General features: G+C 43.0%; 1 protein-coding gene across 17 annotated transcripts in view; it reads right to left on the bottom strand.

Moving 5' to 3' along the window:
* The window catches only part of TMTC2 (transmembrane O-mannosyltransferase targeting cadherins 2), a 447,603-nt gene that overhangs the window by 220,726 nt on the left and 199,307 nt on the right, over positions 1-27,570 (bottom strand). For 11 of the 17 annotated variants that reach the window (XM_002711368.6, XM_017342005.4, XM_089307535.1 and 8 more), the window contains one exon: positions 18,901-19,729. In XM_002711368.6, coding sequence (XP_002711414.1) covers positions 18,901-19,729 — 829 coding nt within the window. Of the gene's footprint in view, positions 1-18,900; positions 19,730-26,357; positions 26,493-27,570 lie in introns of all 17 variants that reach the window. The other 6 variants (XM_089307532.1, XM_089307530.1, XM_089307528.1 and 3 more) reach the window with 1 other exon arrangement.

Raw genomic sequence — 27,570 nt, 5'->3', positions numbered from 1 at the left:
TTTTAAATGTCACTTTTTCTACATGCAGGAAACAGAATGTACACAACCTGTGCAAACTTTACTCTCAAACATGCTAGAGACTTATGTCCATTTATAAAGATTTTCTTAGTGCCTGTAAGATGCCCGACATCTGATAAAGATTTAACAAGTCATTTCAACACCACTTAGAAGTATGGGCATTAAATTACGAGAAGGAAAAGGATGCTTCCAGCAATCACCAAATAGGCCTTGGAAAATCTGATCTGTACAGTCTATTTTCAAAAAGAAAAAGAAAGTTTTATGTTAAAACATCAAGAAGTAAGTAGGAATAACTTGGACCTCAAGGATCCTTCACATTGATATTCAGCTACATCTAAAACGTATCCACTTGCTAGGAAACTTGACCTTAATTCACACTGAAAGCTCCTCTTGTACTTAGTCCCAATCTGCCACAGTTTATTTTATGTGCTTTGAAAGACAGAAGAACAATTAAATAACCCCATCTTGCTCAAGTTGTTCTAGAGACCAAATAAAATGTGAGGTCTTGCCAGCCATGCTAAGTGATCTGCAGCAATAAATACCACCAAAATCATTTCAAAGTCCTTGTTCAAGTACATGTTAGTTGTAAGTTTATACTCAGTATCACAATTTCCTGTCATAATCTTGAAGCGTTTATTTTATATTAAAAATGAAGTATATACAGCTATATTCATGGATTATAAATACTATAATACCTCTCTCATGATTTAGAAACACACTCGTTTGAAAGATTAGCTAAAAAGATAAATTTCTCTCTTAATATTATTACTTTGTTTTTAGCTGGTTAACATTTTGGTCCACATAAGTTAATTATGCTTCTCTGTTTTATCATGCCAGCACCAGGACACAGAACACAGCCAACCAGAACTGGTGAGGACTCTCATCTTTGACTCTTCCCTTCAGCTGCAATGTTTTACCTTAGAACTTTCATACTTACCTTCTGTCTCCATATATGTCTTGAGTATTATGTAAAGACCTAACCAAACTGAAGCATTTTACTGCATTAGATAAAGGGAGAAATCTTAATTTTTCCTTCCTTCAACTTTGAGTTACATATTTGAAACAAGAAACTACTTCCAAAGGAGGGTAAAACCATGCAGTTATTTGTGCCAGACCATCAGCACAAGAAAATAACTCTAACTACTGTATGTGTGCCTAATACATCAATGCCTCATATATTTGACTAAAGCCATTTATATTCATTTCTATTCAAATTAATACCAATTTCAGGCTACATTTTATATATGCAGAACCAACATTAATGCTCATAACAAATGGGATTATGTTATCATTCAGTTGGTAATAGATGAGGAGATTACTTTAGAGAAGTAAAATGACACTCCAATAAAAGCTGATGCTGTCAGTATGGTTGCCAGGTCCCTCCTGTTAATGACTATGGAACACCTGAACTGTAGATGGGCTCCACAAGACGTAGTACCAAAGCTACAAAGTGAACAAATATCATTTGTAGGCATAAAAACTCATTACATGAACCTCCCTAATCTCGGGGGAATAGGGAGCAAATGGAGGGCAAAGGGAGTCAGGTTGACGTGAGCGCGCTCCTTGGTTAACCAGGACTTTCCTCACACCAGTACAGACTGTGAACGGGTCAACGTTTGTGGGCTTGGCTTTTCAGGAAGTATGAAAGTCATCCAACACGACTCAAAGGAAATAAATACAGGAACTTGTTCCTAAAGTCATTATGCCTTGGATGATCGCAAGAAAAACCATCATGTAAACTGAGGAAATAAAACAAATCTAGCTAAAGTATTATGTGGAAAAAAAAGCAGGTGTGACAAAGAATGTGATTCATATTATACCAGAATGTATATTCTATAGGCTTATATATAATTCAAGTTACAGGAATTTTATAATAGGCAGTTTACTCTCTTGTTTCCTCACTATTTACCTCAGACAGATCTAAAAGTTATTCCTCATCAAGAAAAACTATTAAATTAGAAAAGATAAACAGACTTTCCATCATAGAATACTGTTAAGTGTTCTGAAGAATACTGCTAGACTCTACCATCCACATGTACGGTCTAGAGCCTGTGCTTCTGTTTTAACACGGCTAAGGGTTGTTAGTCCATATTTCACCATCTCTTTCTCCACCAAATGTGTGACTTTGACTTTGAGCCACCAGCACATCTGTAGTCCAGATCTGCTACTGATACCACTCATTCTACTTGATGCTGGATTTCACCCGTGCCTGCCTTCACTCATTCATTTCTACCTATGTACAACTGTTCCCACGGCTTCTCCATCGAAACTTACCTACCCTGTGTTCCCTGTAAAGCTTCCAATTTCCATTTTCAAGTAGACTGGCCAAGGCGGAAGAATTTGGGAACACCAAATTCTCCAAATCACACCATGAAACTTTTTTTGGCGATCACATCACTGAAAGTAGTTAATCAAACACTTGGTGAACCTACACACTGGAATGTCATAAATTTTGACCCTACTTATGTAACAATGACACTGCCTCAGCAAAGGCTTTTTAGAAATTCCTCACATCTCACAGGCATTGAATTCATCCCACCAGCATCTGCAGATTGATGGTCCATTGCAGGGGTGAGGAATGTCTGGTCTGCACGCCACGTAAAGCCAGCAAAATCATCGGGTCTGGCCCTGCTATTAGGTTGCCATCTGTGAAACGCTCATAATGATGCTTCCTATACTAAACTCCAGAGTCACTGAGAATATCAAATGCAATGATAGACTGCAACTCTGAAATGCAAGTTATTATGGAAAATGCATATTTAATTAATGTTATTATACATGAAAAAATTGAACCAATTAGCTGTATACCTTTACGGTATACCTCCACTATTCATTATCTTTGGGCATGCCATAGAGAACACACATTGCTAATCGAATCGAGGCCAACTAAAACACAACTCAAAGCAATATTCAACACTCCAGAAGCCAGTTTGGGGTTTGCAAGTAGAAAACAATAAAGATTATTTATTTAAACATCAGCTTAGGATAGGTATATTGTACATCTCTGATCTACCGCACTGGTACTCTATAACCTCTGCTAATTTCTGTACGTTATTCTTTTAGTGGTGACTTTGGTCAATGATTAAGAGGGTGAAAATTAAGTTAGCCTCTAAAAAAAATGATCTTTTTTAAAAGAAAAGTTCAATAAAATACGAATTTGAAGACTAAAATGTGTGAGCATAAAAACATTTACAATTGAAATTAAGGACAATTATTTGTAAATAACCATGAGTTTTTTTAAAACATCAATTATCTTTGCTGTGTGCATTAAATCATGGGCAACTATTATTTTTAAATATTTTATTTTGTAGTTTGAGCTGTTAACAACAGAATAACGGACAAGTGAATTGTTCTTGGCTTCTTTGCCATCACAGGACTAACAAAGTTCTTAAAAGAATATGTAGGGGCCACCGTGGTGCAGCAGGTTAATCCTCCGCCTGCGGTGCTAGCATCCCATATGGCCGCCAGTTCTAGTCCTGGTTGCTCCTCTTCCAGTCCAGCCCTCTGCTATAGCCCAGGAAGGCAGTGGAAGATGGCCCAAGTGCTTGGGACCCTGCACCCACGTGCGAGACCCGGAAGCAGCTCCTGGTTCCTGGCTTTGGATCGGCACAGCTCCAGCCGTTGCAGCCAACTGGGGAATGAACTAGCAGATGGAAGACCTTTCTCTCTGCCTCTCCCTCTCACTGTCTGTAACTCTACCTCTCAAATAAAATCTTTAAAAAATAAAAATAAAGAATGTGTAGGGGCCGGTGCCATGGTACAGTAGGTTAATCCTCCGCCTGTGGTTCTGGCATCCTATATGGGTGCTGGTTTTAGTCCCAGCTGTTCCTCTTCCAACTCAGCTCTCTGCTATAGCCTGGGAAGGCAGTAGAAGATGACCTAAATGCTTGGGCCCCTGCACCCATGTGGGAGACCCAGAGGAGGCTCCTGGCTCCAAGGTTTGGATCAGCGCAGCTCCGGCCTTTGTGGCCATTTGGGGGGTGAACCAGTGGATGGAAGACCTCTCTCTGTCTCTTCCTCTCAGTGTCTGTAACTCTACCTCTCACATAAATAAATAAAATCTTAAAAAAAAAGAATATGAAGCAAATACATTTTTGCATACATTAAGAAAACTACAGTGAAACAAAGAATGATGTAAGGCATTTGACAGTCATAAATGTACTACTTATAAAGTTCTACCCACAAGCAGTGAAAGCAAGCTAGTAAATAGATAGCAAAGTAAAAACACTTAGGAAAAATCAGAAAATGTCCCCAAATCAGAAGGGTCAGTGCACTAAGGTAATATCATCTGAATTGAGCAGTATAGCAAAGAGTGATGCTGGTTTATTCTCTTGTAGTCCCAATCTGAACTAGATTGGATCCCAACAGGAAATTCTCAGAGGAACTTATCTACCAAGCACATCCACTGGACACACTTTTTTTTTTTTTTTTTTTTTTTTTTTTTTTACAGGCAGAGTGGACAGTGAGAGAGACAGAGAGAAAGGTCTTCCTTTGCCGTTGGTTCACACCCCCAATGGCCGCTGCGGCCGGCGCACCGCACTTATCCAAAGCCAGGAGCCAGGTGCTTCTCCTGGTCTCCCGTGCAGGTGCAGGGCCCAAGCACTTGGGCCATCCTCCACTGCACTCCCGGGCCACAGCAGAGAGCTGGACTGGAAGAAGCAACAGGGACAGAATCCAGCGCCCCGACCGGGACTAGAACCTGGGGTGCCAGTGCCGCAGACAGAGGATTAGCCTATTGAGCCGCAGCGCCGGCCTTGACACACATTTCTATTAAATGCTGAGTGAATATCATCAGCTGAAAATTACGATGAGGCATGAGGTCTTATAGTGAGAAATCCACATAGACCACCCTTGAGTCCTAAATAATGCTGATATCCAAATATGTATGTCAATACATATCAGGATGGCAAAAATCCCTAGGAAATAATAATAAATCAGAAATGGTAGCACTGTGGTGCAGCAGGTTAAGCACCTATCTGCACTGTCGGTATCTGATATATGCACCAGCTCAAGTCCTGGATGCTCCACTTTTGATCCAGCTCCCTACTAATGTGCCTGGGAAAGGAGGGGAAGATGGCCCAAGTTCCTGGGCCCCTGCACCCACATAGGAGACCCAGAAGAAGCTCCTGGATCCTTACTTTGGCCTGGCCCAGTCCTGGCCATTCCGGTCATTTGGGGAGTGAACCAAAGGATGGAAGATCACTCTGTCTCTCTGTGTTTTGATAAATAGATTTTTTTTAAAAAAATCAGAAATAGCATTAGGATATGCTTCTTCAAGCCTATCTTTTTTTTTTTTTTTTAACTCCAATTCTTCAAAGTAAATGTCTTTTCCAGGTTCAATTAAAGAAGGAGCCCAGGACCAGCAAGAGCCAGAATGAAAGCATGGTGACTGCTGTGGTTTGAATGTCCCTTCCAAAATTCATATGCAAATATAGTTGGCCTTTTAAACTTAGAGAGGTGGTACCTTTAAGAGATGATAAACTCATAGCATGTGAAATGAAAGCATTAATGCCATTATTGCACAGTGAGTCCAGACAGAAATGATGAGAATAACCTAATCTTGTCCTTCTATCATGTTACGGTGCAGTATAAGCCTGTTCCAGATGCCAGCACCATGCCCTTAGAGTTCCCAGTCACCACAACCATGAGCCAAATAAGCTCCTACTCTTTACCAGGGGCCCATTGTGCGACAGTCTGTAACAGCAGCAGAAAACCGACCAAGACAAGGACCTCTGACCAAAGGACTATCTAGACTTTGCTACTAGAACTGATGACACGGAGCAGAGAAATGGTACTGGAAAGACTGCAGGGGCTGTATCACTGCCTTCAAAATGAATCTCAAATTGGTGTGCGACAGGCAAGATCACAAGCGATTTTAAAATACTATATTGTTGCTCTAAATAATAGAATTTCAAGAGCAAAAGTAATTTTAAAATTACATGGTGAATGGAGATAATAAAATGCAAAATGTATGAGTTTGTACAGTATCAATAATTATCATGCTAATGTTTTCATTACACAACCAGAAAGTCATTTCAACCTTAATTATTTTCTCCATGTATATGAATATGGACAATATCATTTCATCTTAACCACTACAGTGAACATGCCTTGAATTCATCTTTGGAAAACATTCAGATTATTCAAAAACAAAGGAAGTAGGGATATGTGGTATTCAGTACCAATACCGCAAACCACCAAAGATTATTTGCAAAGCTCAAAGAGATTAAGTCAACTGATAAAGTAAAACAGAAAGTATCTCAAAATATTCCAGACCTTGCGGTCTTTGCTGGTGGTCTCACGTTTTAAAAGTCAGATATCGACTGTTTTATCCCAAGGAAAGAGAAGGGAAGAGCAGAAAAAAAAATTAACCACATTTCTTTCTTATGCAAACTTCAAGCTCCAATTCACAGAACCTGAAGCATTTTAAGACTCTGCTTCCTCTGCCATTCCAGGCCACTTGAGAAAAAACTGTGCACTGACACTTCAATAATCTGTTCCTGTCAAAACTGACTGCCAGCTGACGCACTGTGGATCCAATCCAGTTCCTGTTTCCTACACTTAAAATTTGGAGAGAAATGTTTTATAACGAAAACGTACGCCTAAATCGTTTCCCCCAAAGACAAATGCTTGCATTATACTGTAATATCCCATCGTGTTTTGTACAAAGAAACTGAATCAGGAGATTAAAATGACTGAGAGTCAGCAGGCATCATGGCACAGCCAGTTAAGCCACCACTTTTTCTCAGAGGGATGGTTTGAGTGCCGGCTACTCTGCCTCTGATCTAGCTCCCTGGTAATCCATCCCTGAAGGCAGCAGATCATGTCCACAACTGCTGCTCTGGGCCCTTGCCACCCAAGAGAAAGCCCTGGATGGAGTTCTAGGTTTTTGACTTGAGCCTTGCCCAGCCCTGGCTGTTGTAGGCATTTGGAAAATGCTCTCTCCCTGCTTCCCGTCTCCCACACTCCCCCACCTTACAAACAGATGAAAACATTTTTTTTTTCCCAAAAGATGACTGAATGTTCACAGTGGCAACCAATTTACAACTGAAAATTGGAATCCTTAAGTACAGGATGCAATGATGTCTCTAGTACAGTTCCGCCCTCAAGAAGGTGTTTAATTTAGAAGAAGTTTGCTTTTCATGTGAGAGGCAGAGACAGAGTTATCATTCACTGGTTCATTCCCTGCATGTCTAAAACAACTGGGGTTGAGCCAGGCTGACTCAAGGAACCTAGAATTCCATTTAGATCCCCCCGTGTGGGTGACAAGCACCCAAGCACTTGACCTCCCAGAATGCACAAGCTGGGTCAGAAGCAGTATAGTTGGGATCCAGGTTAGGTACTCCCATCACAAGTGGAATCGCCATTGAAGTACCTCAATGCTATCTCCTGTTTAATTTGTTTCTTCACTGGAAACATTATATTTGAGAATCAAACCTTTACTAAGTGTGATCATTGTTTCATTTTCAAGAAGCACATAATGGAAATTCCCATTATATCTTTTCAAACAGTACTGTTCCCATTTTAAAAATTACAAATAGGTGGTAGAGTAGAGGTTATGGTTACAAAGGAATGAGGCCCAAGTGGGCTAGACAGGGTCTAGAACAAAGGACAGAGTCATTATTAGAGGAGCTAAGAAAGGTGCTGTCTAAGCTACAAATAAGTTTTCTGTTTGAGAGGCAAATAGAACCTGATAGAAGGGGCTTGATAATAATCTGGTGGGCTTGTACATTATGAGGCTCAGACTCATCTATCTCTTCATATAGCCTACATCCTAAGGGAGGTGTGAACCTCCTTGGGGAAGGCACCCTGTTGACTTCCATTACCTAGCTGGCCTGGGAGAAGAGCTGGCCAGGTGAAGGCAGGTGGCATCTCTAACAGGAAATTTAGAGCTCTGCCTGCAAGGTTGCTGACCCTGGTTGGCTGTCCCCTCAGCTGCGGTGGTCACTTTGGAAGCTGGGCTGAGTGAAGGGCTTTTCAGCTTAGAGCCAATAAGATCTGTGGCTCTGACCTGGCCGTCCTTCGACTCCAGGACAGGTCCATTTCCAGTGATCCAGCTCTTGGCTGGCAGAGCTGCCAGGGCTCTTCACAAGCTGACTTCTGCTGAAGCCCAGGCTTACCATATTGAAAGCCACTGCAGTGGACTGGCCTGCTGGGTCTCCCTGAGGGCAGATCACTGTACAGAACAGCCTTTAAAAGGCCTGCCCCCTATCTCTACTTTTCTGATGCCTAGCTTTCTTTTCCTCCAATGGCTCTATTCCCAACCTGTGTGTACTGATGTTCCTCTCCTCCACTTAATGTTGTATGATTGTTCAGAATTTCTTTACAGACAAGCCCAGCTACCTGCAAAAGTTAAGTGGCTTTTTTCCCAGTCTTGGCTGGGATCAGCTTAAACCACATCCATCAAACTGTCTCCACAAGGGCCCAGAGACCCCCCCCCCCTCCCATTTCCTCTCTATGAAATCCTCTCATTACCTGGTTAATGCTACTCTTAGGATCACTGGTTACTATTATCAACCCTGTCTTTTATACTACAGTGTCTAAGTGTTTACAGCAGGTTATAATGGAACAAACTAAGGCCTTCAACAATGAGGCAGTCAACCAAAAACAAGGATTTACTCAGCTCCCACCCAGGAGACAGCGGCTAGAGACATCGCCCCATGCCAGCAAAGAGTACCTCATCGCCCCATGTCAGCAGGAAGTAGCTCTACAGACAGATCATCGTCCCTCTACCCCTCCTGGACTTTTGGGACTAATGTAATCCCATACAAACCCTGCTTTATAAAAAACAAAAGGGGGGAATGTTAGGAAACAGGCGCAGTTGTACCCAGGTGGCCACATGGCCCAGCTCCCTGAGCCAGGCTCCACCCCCATCCTAATGGGATTCGCTGCTCCTGCTTCCCTGCCCGCCCTCGGTTGAAGTTTTAAAAGGGCCTGTTCCTGCACACGTGCTCTCTCGGCTCTTCTCTCTTGGTTCTGCTCTCTTGGCCCTTCTCTCCTGCGCTCTCTTTGCTTCTCTCCTCCTCTCATCTTTCTTCTCCCTCCTCGCTCTCTTACAGTCTCCTTCTCTTTTTCTTTCGCCGCCCCTTCACTCCGGTCTCTAGGGTGTTCCCAATAAACCCTTTCCCTTAAAAAAAAAAAAAAAAAAATTACAAATAGGAGCAGCACTGTGGTGTAGGGGATAAAGCCACCACCTGTGACGCTGGCATCCTATATGGGCATCAGTTGACGTCCCAGCTGCTCCACTTCTGATCCATCTCCCTGCTAATAGCCTCAGAAAAGCAGTAAAGGACATCTCAATTGTCTGAACCCCTGCCACACATGTGGGAAACCTTGAAGAAGCTCTTGGCTCCTGGCTTCCACCTGGTCCTGTGCTGACCATTGAGGCCATTTGAGAGTGAACCAGAAGGTCAAAGACCTCTTTTTCTGTCACTCCCTCTCTTTCTCTGAAGCCCTTTCAAATAAATAAATCTTTATTTAAAAATTACAAATGAATTCAGCACTGATATACTAAGCTAAAAAGATCAGATTTCTACTTAACACTTACATGTATAAAGGTAAAAATGGGGGGAGGGGAGTCGGCACTGTAGTGTAGTGCGTAAAGGTGCCACCTGCAGTTCTGGCATCCCACATGGATGCTGGTTCAAGTCCTGGCTGCTCCACTTCCGATCCATCTCTCTGCTATGACCTGGGAAAGTGCTTGGGGCCCTGCATCTGCATGGGAGACCCCAAAGAAGCTCCTGGCTTCGGATTGGTGCAGCTCTGGCCTTGCAGCCATCTGGGAAGTGAATCAGCTCACTCGCTCACTCTCTCTGCCTCTGCCTCTCTGTAACTCTGCCCTTCAAATAAACAAATAAGTCTTAAAAAAAAAAAGGTAAAAATGGGGCTCATACTTTGACAACATAGATTCACAAAAACACTTCCTTAGATCCAACCATTTATCAATAACTTCGAGATTTAATACCTAAGGTTTTTCTATAATTCTTTGAGACTTATCTAGAATTTTCTTTGAAATACGTGTACATCAGTAATAGGCGCATGCACATCAGACTACAAATAAAAAAAAATCATCTTGTGTTTGTCTTCTCAAAAATCTTTATCTGTGGCATTATCTGTAACCTTATATTGCAGGAAGAAACACAGCTTACCCTTCTCTGCTTTATATGGGTCAAGTGCTTGTCAAGTGATTTTCACACGGTAAGTGCTGTTATATACTCTTGTGCTTACTTTAACAGGTTGTTCCTCTTTTGCAGAAGGAGAGTTAAAAATTTTAAATCGCAGTTATCATCTAAAGAAAGCAACTTTAACAGAGCCAATCATTCTTTATGAGATGCCAGATTGGAAGATAGTTCTTAGGCTATCCCTCCTTGTACAAAAATCAAGGTGCTAGATAAACACTAGAGTAATTTTAAATGAATGTATAAATTGATGGAGAAGAAAAGGCAATCTTGAGGTCTAGATTGCAAGAAAATAGGAGGAATATGGAAAGATATGTAAGTTGGGAGGATGGCATTCAGAAGGCAGACATTTGGCATGTCAATTAAGATGCTGGGGGGGCCAGCGCTGTGGCACAGTGGGTTAACATCCTGGCCTGAAGCACCGGCATCCCATATGGACGCAGGTTCTAGTCCTGGCTGCTCCTCTTCTGATCCAGCTCTCTGCTATGGCCTGGGGTAGCAGTAGAAGATGGCCTAAGTCCTTGGGCTCCTGCACCCGCGTGGGAGGCTCGGAGGAAGCTCCTGGCTTCAGATCAGTGCAGCTCCAGCGATCTGGGGAGTGAACCAATGGATGGAAGACCTCTCTCTGTGTCTCTACCTCTCTCTCTAACTCAGTCTTTCAAATAGATAAAATAAATCTTTTAAAAAAATTAAGATGCTAGTTAAGATGCCCATGTCCTATATCAGAATGCCCGAGTTCAAAACCTAGCTCCAGTTCCTGACTCTATCTTCCTGCTAACGCTGACCCTAGGAGGCAGCAGGTTATGGCTCAGGTAGTTAGGTCCCCGTCACTCATGTACGAGAACAAATAGCATAGTTATAATATATTCTTTAAAGCAAACTGACAGAGTTAATAAATCAACCCTTTTTACAACCAATTTAATTTCAAATCAGTAATTTAAAATGCCTTTCTGCGTACCCAAAACGTGGTCATATATGGTATCAGCCTTGTTTTTTTTTTTTTTTTAACTTTTATGTGCTCACTGATTTGGTTATCTATAATCATTTTTATTAGTCTGTGACTATGACTTTAATAAGTCAGTTTGCAAGTTATTGGTTTTGGGGAGATGAAGTGATGAGTTTGAAGTGTTAGCTGATCACCAAAGTGGAAAAAAAATCCTCATAGAAAATGAGGTAGCAGATGGGTAGGCACTGTGGCTCAGTAGGTTAATTCTCTGGCTGCAGTGCCGGCATCCCATTTGGGTTCTGGTTCTAGTCCCAGCTGCTCTTCTTCCCATCCAGCTCTCTGCTATGGCCTGGAACAGCAATGGAAGATGGTCTAAGTTCTTGGGCCCCTGGACTCGTGTGGGAGATCCAGAAGAAGCTCCTGGCTCCTGGCTTCGGATCGGCATAGCTCCAGCCATTGCAGACATCTGGGAAGTGAACCAGTGGATGGAAGACCTTTCTCTCTCTGTAACTCTACCTCTCAAAAATAATAAATAAAAACTTTTTAAAAAGTGAGGTAATGGAGAACACAACAGAAAACCAATGACATAGTTATGGATGCCCCTCCCCCAACCTTCTATTAGGCAGTGTTATATACACAACAGAAAAGGGAACACAAAAGCACATTTTGGACAAAACCTTGGAGAATGTATCTGTCTAGGGAGGCAGCAAAACCACAGAGGAAAGCTGTGGCAAGTCAGAGAAAGTCAAGGTTGTGTAGCGCCCCGAAGCCCACAGAAGCAAAGATCAAAGGCACCAAATAACACAGATTGCTAAAGACACATGGGGATTTGATGAGGCCAGTGGCCAGCAAGAAGAGTGCTCACATATTTAACTGCCTTGTGATGACTTACAAAATGTTTTTTCAAGGAAATACAAATCAGTATGGCTTATAAAATGCTTTGTTTCCAAATGAAAAAAAGCCTTTCAAATATAGTAAGACTTTACCATTAAGGCAGTCAACATAGAAAATTTCCACTCTGCTAAGCACAAAAATGCAAAGCGTCATGGTGAAATCTGCAAACTACAGTAATCAACGATGTCTAGTAGTTTTCTGACGTTATTAACCACATAATGAGATAGGACTTGTGGCTTACATAGTCCAAATCAGCTATCATTTCTCCACAATCCAGATCTCAACCATAAATTAGCTGCACAGCCACTATGACAGGCTTCACCTATCATCACTTGCTTCCAATCAGCTAATGACTGGCAGCTGTCTATGAAGCCGTTCCTAAAGGCAGCCGTTTTAATGTACAATGCTTCACGGAGCTTAACAAATCATGTTCTGTTAATGCACACAGTAGACGACAGCACAGCAACATTTGCAAAGGCTTTCAGAGAAAGAAAAAAACAAATTCAGTCTGTAATCTCAGAAAACTTAGGAAAGACTGGCTTTAAAGGGTTTCTAATCTTTTGCTAGGTTCAAGCACTGTAATACAGTAAGAAAAATCAGCCTTAAGGAAGCCTTATTGCCAGTCTTATAAATGCCAAAGAAGTAACTATAGCCAGAATTATTCAGTGTGTTACAAATAGAAAAAATGGAAAGCACCTGGACTGAGAGTTTTGACCATATCAGAATAGCAGCCTACGTCCCAGACAGCCATCACGGAATCCAAAACTAACTGCACTCCCAGTTCTGTGTCCCTTGTTAGAAAACATCCCTCAGCGCCTGCCCCACTCACAGCATATTTCACACTTTTGCCTTATTTCACGCACATACATTCTCTCTAAGCAGACCGCAGACTCCTAAGGAGAAGCACCAGGACTGTAACATTTATTATTTGATGCATCCCTAACTTAAGGCCTTTTCTCGATCTGCACTGCACTCACTGCTATATAACTCAACTTAAAAATGTAAAAAGCCCTGCCTTCTTGCATCATAATTCCAGTGTGTGCAGACAATACAATCAGTTGATAAACACACAGATATAGACAGCACAGCCCCTCAAATAGTGGTGAGTGCTAGGAGAAAAATGAAGCCGGGAGAGAGGATGGGGAATGCCTGATAAGAGAGGCAGAGGGAGGCTGAATTTTAATGGGAGAGCCAATTTTACAGAAAGCACACCTTACTGTTTATGCCACATTTGAACAAATTCTCAAACAGAAATGTGGTCGATCACAGCCAGATTTACCCAGGGAAGCATACTCCAGGAAGGCAAACCGACAAGGGCAAAAGCTATATGGCAGGGACTTAAGTAGCACACAGGAGGCAGCACATCAAAGGGGCTAGGAGGGCTGAACTGCACTAGGTAAGGAAAGGCTGGTAGTTACAAAAAGGGATTTCAGGCCGGCACCGCGGCTCACTAGGCTAATCCTCCGCCTAGCGGCGCCGGCACACCAGGTTCTAGTCCTGGTTGGGGCGCCGGATTCTGTCCTGGTTGCCCCTCTTCCAGGCCAACTCTCTGCTGTGGCCCAAGTGCTTGGGTCCTGCACCCCATGGGAGACCAGGAGAAGCACCTGGCTCCTGGCTTCGGATCAGCACCGTGTGCCGGTCGCAGTGCGCCCGCCGCGGCGGCCATTGGAGGGTGAACCAACGGCAAAAGGAGGACCTTTCTTTCTGTCTCTCTCTCACTGTCCACTCTGCCTGTCAAAAAAGGGGGGGGATTTCAAAAGGTTCATGGCAAATATAATTAAGTTATATTGGGGGCGGGGGGCAGCACAGTGGAGTAGTGGATAAAGCTGCCGCCTGCAGTGCCAGCATCCTATATAGGCGCCAGTTTGAGTCCCAGCTGCTGTACTTCTGATCCAGCTCTGTGCTGTGGCCTGAGAAAGCAGTGGAAGATGGTCCAAGTCTTTGGGCCCCTGAACCGGCATGGGAGACCTGGAAGAAGCTCCTGGCTCCTGGCTTCAGATCATCCAAGCTCTGGCTGTTGCAGCCATCTGGGGAGTGGACCAGCAGATCGAAGACCTCTCTTTCTCTCTGCCTCTGACTCTAACTCTACATTTCAAATAAATAAGTCTTTACAAAAAATTTAAAAAAATAAAAATAAATTTAAAAAGTTACACTGGGATAGGTGTTTGGTGCAGAAGTTCAAGTCTTCTTAAACTTAGGGCCTGGTTCCGCTGAGAGGTATTCTTCTGACCCGGTTTCCAGCTAATGTGTATGCTGGAAGGCAACAGGTGATGGCTCAAGTACTTGGGTCCCTGCTACCCACTGGGAGACGTGGATGGAGTCCCAGGCTCCTGCCTTGAGGCTGGCCCAGCTCAGGCTACTGCAGGCATTTGTGGAGGGAACAAGCACATGACAGATCTCCCTCTGTCTCTCTGCTTCTGTTTCTTTTTCAAATAAAATAAAAATACATTGTAAAGGTAAATTTGATGCAGAACCACGCATACAAGGGGTTTTCAAAAAGCTAACCAAAATCTATGTTATGACAAAACTAGGCAAGAATTTCAAAATGTTTGCACCAAAATAAAACTAATTTTTAATTTCATTTTCCTCAACCTCTTGACAGTACCCACAGATAGGGTCTTGTCTGTGGTTATGTGTTTTTCCTTTCAGGGAAACTGGGAGCCGGTGGAAGACCTGGGGCAGCAGAACGACTTCTGTTTCCCCAAGAGTCATCAGGACAACTGGTAAAGCACAAACATGGAAGCAGGGGTTCAGCTCAGAGACTAAGAGTTTGGAAGATATCACCCTCATCCTTAAAATAAAACGCTAAACACACTGAAGCCCGCAATGTTTTACAAAACCATCAGTGTGAACCAGGAGCCAGAGCCAATGACTACCCTGAAATCTGGAAAAGGTGGGAAGTCAAAGTCGCAGAAGGGGTGAGTTTATCTGCAGCAGGAGCTGTTGGAGCCAAGCAGTGAGCAGGTAGCTGTGACCAGCTGCTGCAGACTTGGTGTGGACTACCTTGAGAATGGCACACCACGGAGGACGACAGGGTCAGGGAACCCCCTGTTGGTCTTACATCTCAGAGGCACCACCTGTGAAGGGACAAGAACACTGCCTCCTGACTCTAAGCAGGAGAGTCAACCATAGGAAGTATACTCAGAGCTCTCCTTTTTCCCTAACAAAAGCCTGCTCTCCAGGGGAAAGGCCTCTCCAAAGCCACATCCTAAAGCTGTGGGGAAGGACCTTCCTTTCACTCCAGCTGCCTCTTGTCTCCCTGTCTCTACTGCGGTAAGACAATAAGAAAATCAGGCCTGCGCCGCGGCTCACTAGGCTAATCCTCCGCCTTGCGGCACCGGCACACCGGGTTCTAGTCCCGGTCGGGGCGCCGGATTCTGTCCCGGTTGCCCCTCTTCCAGGCCAGCTCTCTGCTGTGGCCAGGGAGTACAGTGGAGGATGGCCCAAGTACTTGGGCCCTGCACCCCGTGGGAGACCAAGAGAAGCACCTGGCTCCTGCCATCGGATCAGCGCGGTGCGCCAGCCACGGCGGCCATTGGAGGGTGAACCAACGGCAAAAGGAAGACCTTTCTCTCTGTCTCTCTCTCACTGTCCACTCTGCCTGTCAAAAAAAAAAAAAAAAAAAAAAGACAATAAGAAAATCAAAAGCAAAAAAGGGAGGGGGCTCGCATTGTGGTGCAGCAGGTAAAGATGCTGCCTGCAATGTGAGCACCTCATGTGAGTGTCGGTTTGTATCTCAGGTGCTCCACTTACAACCCAGCTCCCTGCTAATGGCCTAGGGAAAGCATCAAAAGATTCTTGAGTCCCTGTTAACCACGTGGGAGGCCTGAAAGAAGCTCCTGGCTCCTGGCTTTGGTCTGGCCCTGCCCTGGGGAGTGAACCAGTAGATGGAAGAGCTCACTCTGCCTCTCCCTCTCTAACTTTGATTTTCCAATAAACAAATCTTAAAAAAGCAAAGCAACACCTTATAAATGCTCATGCCAATAAAACCTGATATTTAATCATAAAAAAGAACACTTTCCTCCCTCCACATACCTTATCACCACACCAATGGGCTCCAGGGGAATGCTGGATGACAACTAAAAGAGATGCAGTTCAACTTCTATACAAAGTAACATAAAAGCTCACACTACCACCTATTTAGCCGAGTTCTTATTACACAATACATCAAGCCTAACTTGAAATAAGAAACTGTAAGTTAAGCAAAAAGGTAACAAAACAGAAGCTGAGAGATCAGAATCTTAACAATTCCAGACGTAAGGTGGTTGCTTGGGTCTTGGCATTATCAGTGGAGGTGGCAAAATGTGGTCAAGTTTGGAATGCATTGGTATTTCTGGAGACAGAGCAGACAGGATTTGTTGATGGAATGGATGTGGGGTGGGAAAGCCAAGGAGGCAGCATGGATAACTATTAGAGCCTGGCACTCTACCTGGGTGCAGGAGCACAGTACTTGGGCCATCTTCCGCAGCATTCCCAAGAGCACTATCAGGAAGCTGAATCAGAAGTAGAGATGCAGGGACTCAAACTGGCACTCATATGGGATGCTGCCACATCGCCAGCCCCTGGAATTCAATTTTTGCCTCAAAGAACTTACCAATAACACTGGTCATTCATGCACTCATTCAATGATATTTTAGATTGCCTAAATTCTGTAAGCACTTTCCAAATATTTGGGAGGAGACAGGAAATGTGTGGGAAACCAAGGACATGCTTAACAGTTGCTTTACTGAGTGATTCAATGAATGAAAAAAGAGAACATTTTCATTGTGTGACACAACTATCTTATTCAGAATCACAGCTGGCAGCAAGAATAGTAGCTGGTGCTGAAAAATACAAAAGAGCTTACAAAATGTTTTCATGCCCTATTGGTTGGAGACTGCCATACACCCTGGGATTAGTTCAGTATCTGCCTCTCCTTATTCCAAGTTAACGTAATTCAGCTGGGTACTTGGCTTCCCAGGATGAAGATAACATTTCCCAGCCTTTCTTGCTGATAGGTGTGGCCAGTGGTCTGTAAGCAAACATGGCATGTACAATTCCTGAGATATGTTGTTCGAGAGAGTAGGTCCACCCATCTTTTGCCCTTTCTCCCCCTGTTGCTGGCAGCTGAAATACCGATGTGGTAATGAGCCATCTTGGACCAGATGACCAGGGTAACACCCTGGGATGGCAAGGGAACAAAAGAGAAGGCACACAGATCCTGAAAACCCATGGCGCCATCTTATCAGCCCTGTGCTGCACATACTTAGATTGTTACATGAAAGAATAAAGCTTCTATCTTATTTAAACCTCTGCTATCTTGAGTCTTTGTAACAGCTTAGCCTGAAACTTATCCAATAAATTTAATAAATCCTTAGAACAACCCTGATATGCAAATAACATTCTGAGGGCTTTTGCTTGAACTCCATCCTATGTATTTACCTTAAACACCAGGAAAAAAAACTGACAACCTAACCTGATTCTATATACTAATACCTACCAGTGAAGAGCAACTAGCCAAAAAGCTCTCCGCAAAATTCATTGCAACAATTTGGACAGCAAGACTTAGGCCAGGCATTAGAAACAAGGCAGTACTCACCACCTAGGAAAGCCACATGGTAAATTCGGAGAAAATTGAGGAATTATATGCTATGCATTAGCTCAACTTTAATGCTTCTACTTCCCATTAGAGTCCCTGCAACCTATTAAGCATTTTAAGTACCAACAATTAGTTCCCTGGCTTAAACAAATGTGTAGTTTCTCACTGAACTCTTGACTTAATTTGTGCTAATCAGAAAAGGATGTTAAATTTGCTTCCAGGGTATCTAGATATTTGAATATATATGCTGCTACATAGTAGCAGGGAGCTTTCATCCATTCAGAACAGTTTCATACTTTCAGTATTCGAAACCTCATACAAAACTGTGTTACAAAGATTAGAAAAATGCCAGTTCAAATGCTGAAACATACAACCACAATTTAAAGAATAACCTTATGAAGAACAAGACTATTTGGCATTAGGTACTGTGATACATGGGTGCACTAAAATTGTACATTTATCTTCATTCAATTGTTCTCTCACTCCCATCACCACTTAATTTGCCTAAACCAGAATAATCCATTGTAACTGCCTTTTACAATTCACTTCTGTTCACTTTTGTTTTAAAGGCAACTACTTTGTACTCTGGCTGTTGATTCTGAGGTTTGCCAAAATAAGTTTCTGAATCAAAAGCAATAATGGAAGGTATAATCAACCTTCTCATTGTGTATTCAAAAGTGTATTTCCCAAAAGATTGGAGACCCCTTAAAATAAGAATGTGCTAACTGCTGACATCTCCCAAAGCTGTCGGTCTACTTAGCCCCAGAAAAGCTCAGGGCAACTCACACCTTCATGGGTATACACTGACATCTAGGGACACAATTCCAAGATTCAGAAATACACTTGCCTCCAAAACTTTAAGGTAGCAATGTAAACATGTCGGATTTCCTTGGGAAATGCTTGGAAAATAGAAGAGCTGAAGTGTACTGAATTGGGATACCTGACTCTTACCATATGAGGAAAAGGAAGTCCTTCCCGGTGTACGAAAATGTGGAAACCAAGCATTGCTCTGAGTTCATGGGCTAGTCAAGATTTGAACACAACGGGAGGTCTAATTCTACTGGATAAACATAAGTAAGAACACATGCAAAAAAGTATTTCCCTATTCTAAGTAGGGAATACTGGATTTATCTCTAAATGGGTTTTACTGTAACTCAGTAACTTTAAAAATTAGGAAAGTGCAAGAATTGTGTGAAAAGAACCTCTTTCTTAATGTTGCATTTTAAGGCAGAAAGTGAGGCTGAAATTCTAAAGTGTGCAGGCAAAAGTGTAAAATAAAATATTACCTTTAGCTGGGTTGACTTTTATCCCTGACCTATACAGCATTTCCTCGTTCTGCCAGTCTCCATTCCTGATCGCAGTCTTGAGTCCATAGAAAACAATTAACATAGCTGTTGCATAAAAAATCAAGCTCTTGAGAAACCGCTTTTGGACTTTGACATAAAGGGCTCTGGCACCCACTGTAATCAGGAGGCAGAAGCCCATACTAGGAATATATAATACTCGCTCTGCAATTACAAAGCCGACATAGAAAAACAAGTTCGTGGCAGGAACAAAGGGTATTATTAACAAAGATAAAGACAGGACAACAATGTTCTCCGTGGAAGGAAGTTGTGTTCTCTGAGATGCATTATTTTTAATGCCATTTTCTACTTTGGATGCAAAGCTGGGCTTAAGCTCTGAGTTCCGGTACTCCGTGTCTGAATGGCAGCTATGTCCATTTGCATTCTGCCTGCCATTTGTTACAGCTTTCCCATTGCATTCTCTTTCCACGCTTGGGCTCTTCAATCCATAGTAGGCCAGGATGAGGAGTCCAGTATAGAAGGCCACTGTGTGTAGATTTCTCCAATCACAAGTTGTTTTGAGCAGAGGCACAGCATCCATCGACCAATCAAAGCTCAGGGTATCCGGACACAGCAACAACCAGAGATTCTTGGTTGGCAAGTAGAAGAAGGTAAGCGTGCGAGCCAGGAGGCTCTCGGAATCGGCGGCAGGGTTGTCCGAGTTAGAAAAGCTCGGTGGTTTGTTTCCCATCCAGTATAGCCGGGCACCCAACAGGGAGGTCCCCCAAAACGTTAACAAGCTAATGCTGAGGCAAAGAGACAAGTTCTTCCTCTGAAACCAGAAAAAGAGGGGGGAAAGACCATTAACAAAACTGCACAAGAACATTTCCATGAACACATGAAGATGCAATATGTACTTTTTCAAATTCTTAAAATCAGACTGCACTCTCTCAAACAACATGACTTCGTTTCCATCCCCTTCTCAAACACGCTTGGGGAGAGAGGAACCTCAAAAAAAGGAAGGAGAGAATGTAGAATGCTACTTCGCAAATAACTTTCAATGAACACCTTTTCTAGTTTTTTTTCCTCTAAAATACCAATAACCAATGCAGCATTTTTTGATGTCTGCAAAATCGGTTTAATATATTTCCCTGTCTCAATTAGCATCAGGTCAAAATGAGACCCCCCCCCCCCAACTACTTGGCACTCCATATAAGATCAATAGGCACCTAATAACCATCTTTCATTTTACAATTTAATCTTGGGGAGGAAATAGAGCAGTTATGTTAAAAAAAAAAAAAAAAACTGGGTTTGACAGGATGCTCAGTTTCAAGCCAGGGCATTTAGCTATATCTCTTCCAGTCCCCATTTCATTGCCTAGAATCTCTTTGCAGAATTGATAAATCAGGTTGCCTTCTTTTCCATCATAGTCACTGACATTAGTGGCAACTAACATTTAATAACACTCCTCATGAATCCCAATATTTTCACATTGACGAAGTCTTTTAAAAACAAATGGATTTCAGAATAGATTTACTTATTTCAAGATAAAGACAACAAATTGTGAGAGTCAAGTTAAAGGGTATACATGTTAGTGCAAGGTTTCTGGTAAACTCCTTTAACCGAAGAACTTAGTGACTTTAGCAAGCCAAGTCCCGCAGAGGCACTGACAGTAAGGACAGGTTCCACGTCCCAACCTTAACGACCCACCAGTAACACCATCTCTTATGGCCACGCTGGAGCACTGTATAGAACTGTGTTAACTCCAGGAAACTCAGAGTGCTGCTTCAGATCTCACAAAAAGATGAGCCAAGAGATTAGTTTGAAAGAAACCCACAAAGAGCAACACTGTTAAGAACATACAACTTCCGGCCGGCGCCGCGGCTCACTAGGCTAATCCTCCGCCTAGCGGCGCCGGCACACCGGGTTCTAGTCCCGGTTGGGGCGCCGGATTCTGTCCCGGTTGCCCCTCTTCCAGGCCAGCCCTCTGCTGTGGCCAGGGAGTGCAGTGGAGGATGGCCCAGGTGCTTGGGCCCTGCACCCCATGGGAGACCAGGAAAAGCACCTGGCTCCTGGCTCCTGCCATCGGAACAGCGCGGTGCGCCGGCCGCAGCGCGCCAGCCATGGCGGCCATTGGAGGGTGAACCAACGGCAAAGGAAGACCTTTCTCTCTGTCTCTCTCTCTCACTGTCCACTCTCCCTGTCAAAAAAAAAATAAATAAATAAATAAAAAAAACATACAACTTCCATCAGAATGTCTCCATGGTGGCCTGTACTGTGGTATAGCAGGTTAAGCAGCTGCCTGAGGCGCTGGCATCCCAGATGGGCATGAGATGGAGTGTCAGCTGTGCCTCTTCTGATCCAGCTCTCTGCTAACAGCTTGGGTAAACAGCGGAAGACAGCACAAGTGCTTGGGCTTCCAATCAGCTCCTCTCCGGCTGTTGTAGCCATTTGGGGAGTGAACCGGTGGATGGAAGACCTTTCTCTCTGTCTCTCCCTCTCTCTGTAACTCTACCTCTCCAATAAATAAATAAATAAGTAAATCTTTTACAAACAAAAGTCTTGGCTTCCTTCCCCACTCGACCACATCAAGCAGCTCCTCTTCCCACTTTGTCACCTTGGGGATTGGTCAGACCACGTAACTGGTTTATTTTTCATAGCTTCTTTCTTTCCCTCAAGACTGCATCCCTTACCAAGTCTTCTCACTCCCACTTCACAAACATATCCTGAATCTGCCCATTTTTCTCCATCTCTTCCATCATCAGCCTAGTCCAAAATGTCAACACCGGGCTCACCACAATAAGCTCCTCCAGACTGCTGTTGCTGTCCTTCTTACCACAGCTTATTTGATTCTCACATTTTGAACTCACTAATGAGCTATGATAAAAATCTTGCAAGTTTTCTTATAGAAAACAAAAAAAAAATATCTAATTTCCTGAGGACTTTCTTTTTCCACACTTTGGTGACAATGTCCATTTTTACTTTTCAAAGTCATTTTGAAAATGTTTTTAAACAAATTAAAGAGAAGCAATTCTGTGTCTAAAAAGGCGGCACAGGAGGTTAGTTAAAAATTCAGTATTAAGAAAAATAAGAAACAGCAAGAAAGGCAAAATTACAGACAACTTAAAGATTTGGGATTATTCTTTATTACCAGATGAAAGTAATGTTACATTCACAGCACTAACTGCCTCAGTGTTTTAAAAATATCTGTGCCAAACTTCTGCTTAACATTAATTCATGTACTGCTGTGTGGCATCTTTCATGGTCAAAGTGATGTAATGTTCAGCTATCACCAATCTTTAAATATTAGGCCTGTCCTGGCCAAATAATAGGGTTCAAAGCCTCATTATTACCGAAGAATAATTTTTTCAAATCATTCCATTGCTCTTCTGAAATTCTACCCAGCAAAGTTCCAAAATTTCCTGATTTTGGAGACAAAAACCACAGCAACTTACTGTAAAAGTTGCAATTAGTTGATGATCAATCATATAACTGCAGACTCAGGTTGTACAAGGGAGAAGCACACCATTTGGCAAAGGTAAATTAGACGAGACATCACAGATGGAGAAAACAGACCTTGAAAAACAATTCAATCTTGATTTTGTACCAAAAGCCCCTTTAACATTGTAGCCAATCTACTACACTACCTTGTGGTGGGAGGGGTGGGGAGGTGGAGTGGCTGAGTGAAGGTATTACACAAATGCTATAATCAGACCTAAACAAAGGCTAAGAAGCATGAAAGCATGGGGGGAGGGAAATTCAGTCATATTTCTTTACTAGTTTGCAACTCAAGAAGAAATTAGCCATAAAATTACCTAATTTGGGGTTGGTGTTGTGGTGTAATGGGTAAATGTCACTGCTTGTGGTGCTGGCATCCCATATGGGTAACAGTTCATAGTGTTGGCTGTCCTACTTCCTATCCAGCTTCCTGCCTGAGAAAGCAGCAGATGATGGCCAAAGTGCCTGGGCCCCTGCCACCCATGTGGGGAAGACCTAGAAGAAGCTCCTGGCATCTGCCTGGCCCAGCTCTGGCTGCTGCGGCCATCTGGGGAGTGAGACAGTGGATGGAAGATCTCTGTCTCTTCCTTTCTCTTTCCAGCTATGACTTTGAAAATAATTTTTTTAAACATTGCAAAATTCTATTTTATTTCTAAAATAAAATAGAAATAGACATGGTATGAGGCAAGATGACTTTAAACATTTATTAAGTTTAATAAAAGAATCTTTAAGTTGATGAAATTTTACTATCAAAAATTAAGATTAAAGATGTGATCTTATTATACCAAGCTGACAAAGTATTTATACTTTACTGGAAACTACAAAGTCAAGGTGTAAATAATGAAAACTATTTCACATTAAATACTACACATGTCTGTACTGACAAAAATGCCACAAAATATTAAGATAAAAACACTAGCAGTAATTTATGTAGTACTTTACTGTTTTAAAGTTATTTATTTGAAACTTGTTGAAATGAAATGGACACTATGAGAAATAGTGACTTGATCAGCTCTTGTCCTGACGGTTGATGTACAATGTAATACTTTATCCATTTTAGTATTTTTTTTTTGTTCTAGTACCATTGGTTGAACTCTGTAATTAACACACAATTATTCTTAGGTGTTTAAATTTTAACTGAAAAGTGATCCCTGTTAGGAATTTGGAAAACATTATGTTGAGTGAAATTTGTCCCCAAAGGGACAAATACCACTTGTTCTCCCTGATAGGTGACAACTAACTGAGCACCAAAAAGGAAACCTGTTAAAGTGAAATGAACACTATGAGAAACGGTGACTTGATCAGCCCTCACCCTGACTGTTGATGAGCAACTTGATATGTTATCCCTCTTAGTATTTTTTTTGTTTGTTCCACTTAATACTTTTGGTTGAATACTGTAATCAATACACAATTCTTCTTAAGTGCTGAAACTTAACTGAAAAGTGATTGCTGTTAAATATAAGAGAGGGAATAAGAGAGGGAAGAGATGTGCAATTTGGGACATGCTCAAGCTGACTTACCTCAAACGGTAGAGTTAGAAACATACCAGGGGATTCCAATTCAATCCCATCAAGGTGGCATGTACCAATGCCATCTCACTAGTCCCAGTGTTCAATTTCTGTTCACAATTGATCATAATGATAGGACTAAGAGCCAAAGGGATCACATAAACAAGAATAGTGTCTGCAAATACTAGCTGATAGAATAAAAAAGGGAGAGAATGATCCAACATGGGAAGTGAAATACACAGCAGACCCATAGAATGACACATGTCCTAAATAGCACTCTGGCCTCAGAATCAGCCGTTAAGGCATGCAGATCCGGCTGAAAAGCCCATGAGAGTATTTCAGGCATGGAAAGCCAAGACACTCTGGCAAAAAAAAAAAAAAAAAAAACCACCTAAATGAAAGATCTCCACGAGTGAGATCCCAGTGGAAAGAACAGGTCATCAAAGAAGGAGGTACCTTTCTCTGAAGGGAGGAAAGAACTTCCACTTTGACCATGGCCTTGTCTAAATATGATCAGAGTCGGTGAACTCAGGGGGCTTCCATAGCCTTGGCAGCTCATGACAAGAGCCTAGGTTGATTACTGAGGCCATAAACAAGAGTGTCAATTTGTTAAGTTAACAACAGGAGTCACTGTGCACTTACTCCTCATGTAGGATCTTTGTCCTTAGTGTGCTGTACATTAATATTTAATGCTATAACTAGTACTCAAACAGTATTTTTCACTTTGTGTTTCTGTGTGGGAGCAAACTGTTGAAATCTTTACTTAATGTATGCTAAACTGATCTTCTGTATATAAAGAGAAACCAAAATGAATCTTGAAGGGGAGAGGGAGTGGGAAAGGGGAGGGTTGTGGGTGGGAGGGACGTTATGGGGGGGAAGCCATTGTAATCCATAAGCTGTACTTTGGAAATCTATATTCATTAAATAAAAGTTAAAAAAAAAAGTTATTTATTTGAAATACAGAGTGAGAGAGAGAGAAAGAGATCTTTCATCTGATAGTTCACTTGCCCAATGCCTGGCAACAGCCTAGACTAAGCCAGCCAAGGCCAAGAGCCAAGAGCCCATCTGGACCTCCCACTTAGTTGGCTCCAGGACTGGAACCATAATCTGCTTCTTCCCAGGTGCATCAGCAGGATGCTGGATCTGAAGTAAAGCTAAGACCGCATCCTAGGAACTCTGATATGGGACGAAGGCAATGCAACAGGCAGTTTAGCCTGCTGTGCCACAATGCCCATCCTGGTATTTTACATTTCAAAATACTTTCATATACTCTTTCCCATTTTTTTTTAAATGACATGATTAGGTTCAACAAATACTACAAAGTCCTGGGTGTGGGCACTTGGTCTAGGGGTTAAGATGCTATTGGAACAGATACATCCCTTATCTGAATGCCTAGATTCGAGTCCCAGTTCTGCTCCCAACTCCAGCTTCCTGCTAATGTGCAACCTAAGAAGCTGCAGATAGTGGCTCAAGTACTTGGGTCCCTCCCACCAACTCAGGCTTCTGCCTGACCCAGCTGTTGTGGACAAATGGGGAATGAACCAACAGGTGGGAACTCTTCCTATCTCTGTCTCTGCCTGTATCCCTGCATGTCTGTGTCTCTTTGTCTCTCAAGTGAAATATATATTTTTTTAAAAAAGTTATAATGAAGTTCTGGAGTGAGATGGTCTCACATGCTCATTCTTCTTTGGGGTTTGTAAAAGCTAAATCAGTGACACCACATCAAAGGGACACTGAATCCACTGGTGTGGGGAGCAACTCGAGCTAGACTAAGTTACTGGAATTAAGACTTATTCTTTGCATCTGCTCTCCCACAATATGGTGCTGAGAAGGGAGTAAACAACTTCTACGCAGCTGCCTCTCGCCAACTTGAGTGATGACCTGCAGGAGCTGATCCTACTCCTGATTGGAGGAGAGCAGCGTACTCGGCGTGTGGGTAGCAGAGTTGGGATTGGTGGAAGAGGACTATAAAGGAGGAGAGAGACAACATGCACCAGGAACATCTAAGGGGAACATCCGAATAACACCTGTGCAGCCCCCGAGAGAGCCGGCCGGCGGTGTGCCACTCCCCCGCGGAAGTGGGGAAAGTGGCAGGGGGCACCGCCCTTCCACGGAGGTGGAAGGACGGCAGCCAACCCGGGAAGAACCAGCAGCAAACCCGGGAAGGGCCGAGCAGACGAAAGAACAGCGCAGGGTCCTGTGTTGTTCCTCCACGAAGACGGGGAGCGACAACTGGTAAAGTTCATGTCAAAATGTTTTAATTTTTCGCCGCGGCTCACTAGGCTAATCCTCCGCCTAGCGGCGCTGGCACACCGGGTTCTAGTCCCGGTTGGGGCGCCGGATTCTGTCCCGGTTGCCCTCTTCCAGGCCAGCTCTCTGCTGTGGCCAGGGAGTGCAGTGGAGGATGGCCCAGGTGCTTGGGCCCTGCACCCCATGGGAGACCAGGAAAAGCACCTGGCTCCTGGCTCCTGCCATCGGATCAGCGCGGTGTGCCGGCCGCAGCGCGCCGGCCGCGGCGGCCATTGGAGGGTGAACCAACGGCAAAGGAAGACCTTTCTCTCTGTCTCTCTCTCTCACTGTCCACTCTGCCTGTCAAAAAAAAAAAAAAAAAAAATGTTTTAATTTTTAAGACCTTGTGAGTCACTACCAGTTTTTAAGTATCAGCTTAAGTTTGAAACTGCAATCTTCATCTCTTTAATGCCTTTAATCTTAAAAATAAGATTCTGATAACACCAAGTCGCCTTTCTAATCCCGTTCACTGATGCTCAGGAGATGGTCTCAAAAACAAGGTAGAGGCAACGAGAGCATGGAAAAGGTTTGAATTTCTAATGTAGTTCAAAAAGCTCTGCTTTAAGAATTAAATCAAAGCAGCAAATTTCTATTGAGTTATGACTAGGAATGAAATGAGCATCTAATTTGTCCTCACATTTCTTTGACTTTAGCTTGGTGTACCAAACTGATCCAATACTGGTATTTCTGAGAGCTTTGTGTAGGTAAATCATGAGTATCCCAGTGCATTGACACAACGTTAAAATGAGGGGTGAGGGGATGAGAAGTCAAAGTACCGGAAATTTAAACATGACGTGAGTAAAACTTTGATGGGGCGCTTTAACAAAGCGTTGCAATTGAGTAACTACAGCATCAATTCCTTCCACACATAATTAATGCTGCAATATGTGCAAGGGGTTCGTCTACGCACTGGATGTAAAACTGTCATAAGGAACATGAGGGGCCCTGTGTTCTTGGAGCACCCCATATTCTACTCCATCTAGAAAAACATTCTCAGAGAAGACTGGCAGTGCCATGGCTGGTGCTGTGGCACAGTGGTCTAAGCCTCCTCTGTTTGTGGCGCTGGCATCCCATATGGGTGCCAGTTCAAGTCCTGGCTGATTCTTTTCTGATCCAGGTCTCTGCTATGGCCTGGGAAAGCAGTGGAAGATGGCCCAAGTGCTTGGGCCCCTGCACCCATGCAGGAGACCCAGAAGAAGCTCCTGGCTACCTGGCTTTGGGTCGACTCAGCTCTGGCCATTGAGGCCACCTGGGGAGTGAACCAGTGAGGACCTTTCTCTCTGCCTGTAACTCTACCTCTCAAATAATAAATAAAATCTTAAAAGAAAAAAAGGGAAGTGCAATAAAAGATGGTTTTCAAACCTGTATGTATGTTAGT

Source organism: Oryctolagus cuniculus, chromosome 11 (genome assembly GCF_051225735.1).
Source record: "Oryctolagus cuniculus isolate XC-2025 breed Fujian yellow rabbit chromosome 11, ASM5122573v1, whole genome shotgun sequence".
Taxonomy (NCBI): domain Eukaryota; kingdom Metazoa; phylum Chordata; class Mammalia; order Lagomorpha; family Leporidae; genus Oryctolagus; species Oryctolagus cuniculus.
The sequence above is the reverse complement of the archived record's forward strand: the minus strand, read 5'-3'. Positions and strand labels throughout refer to the sequence as shown.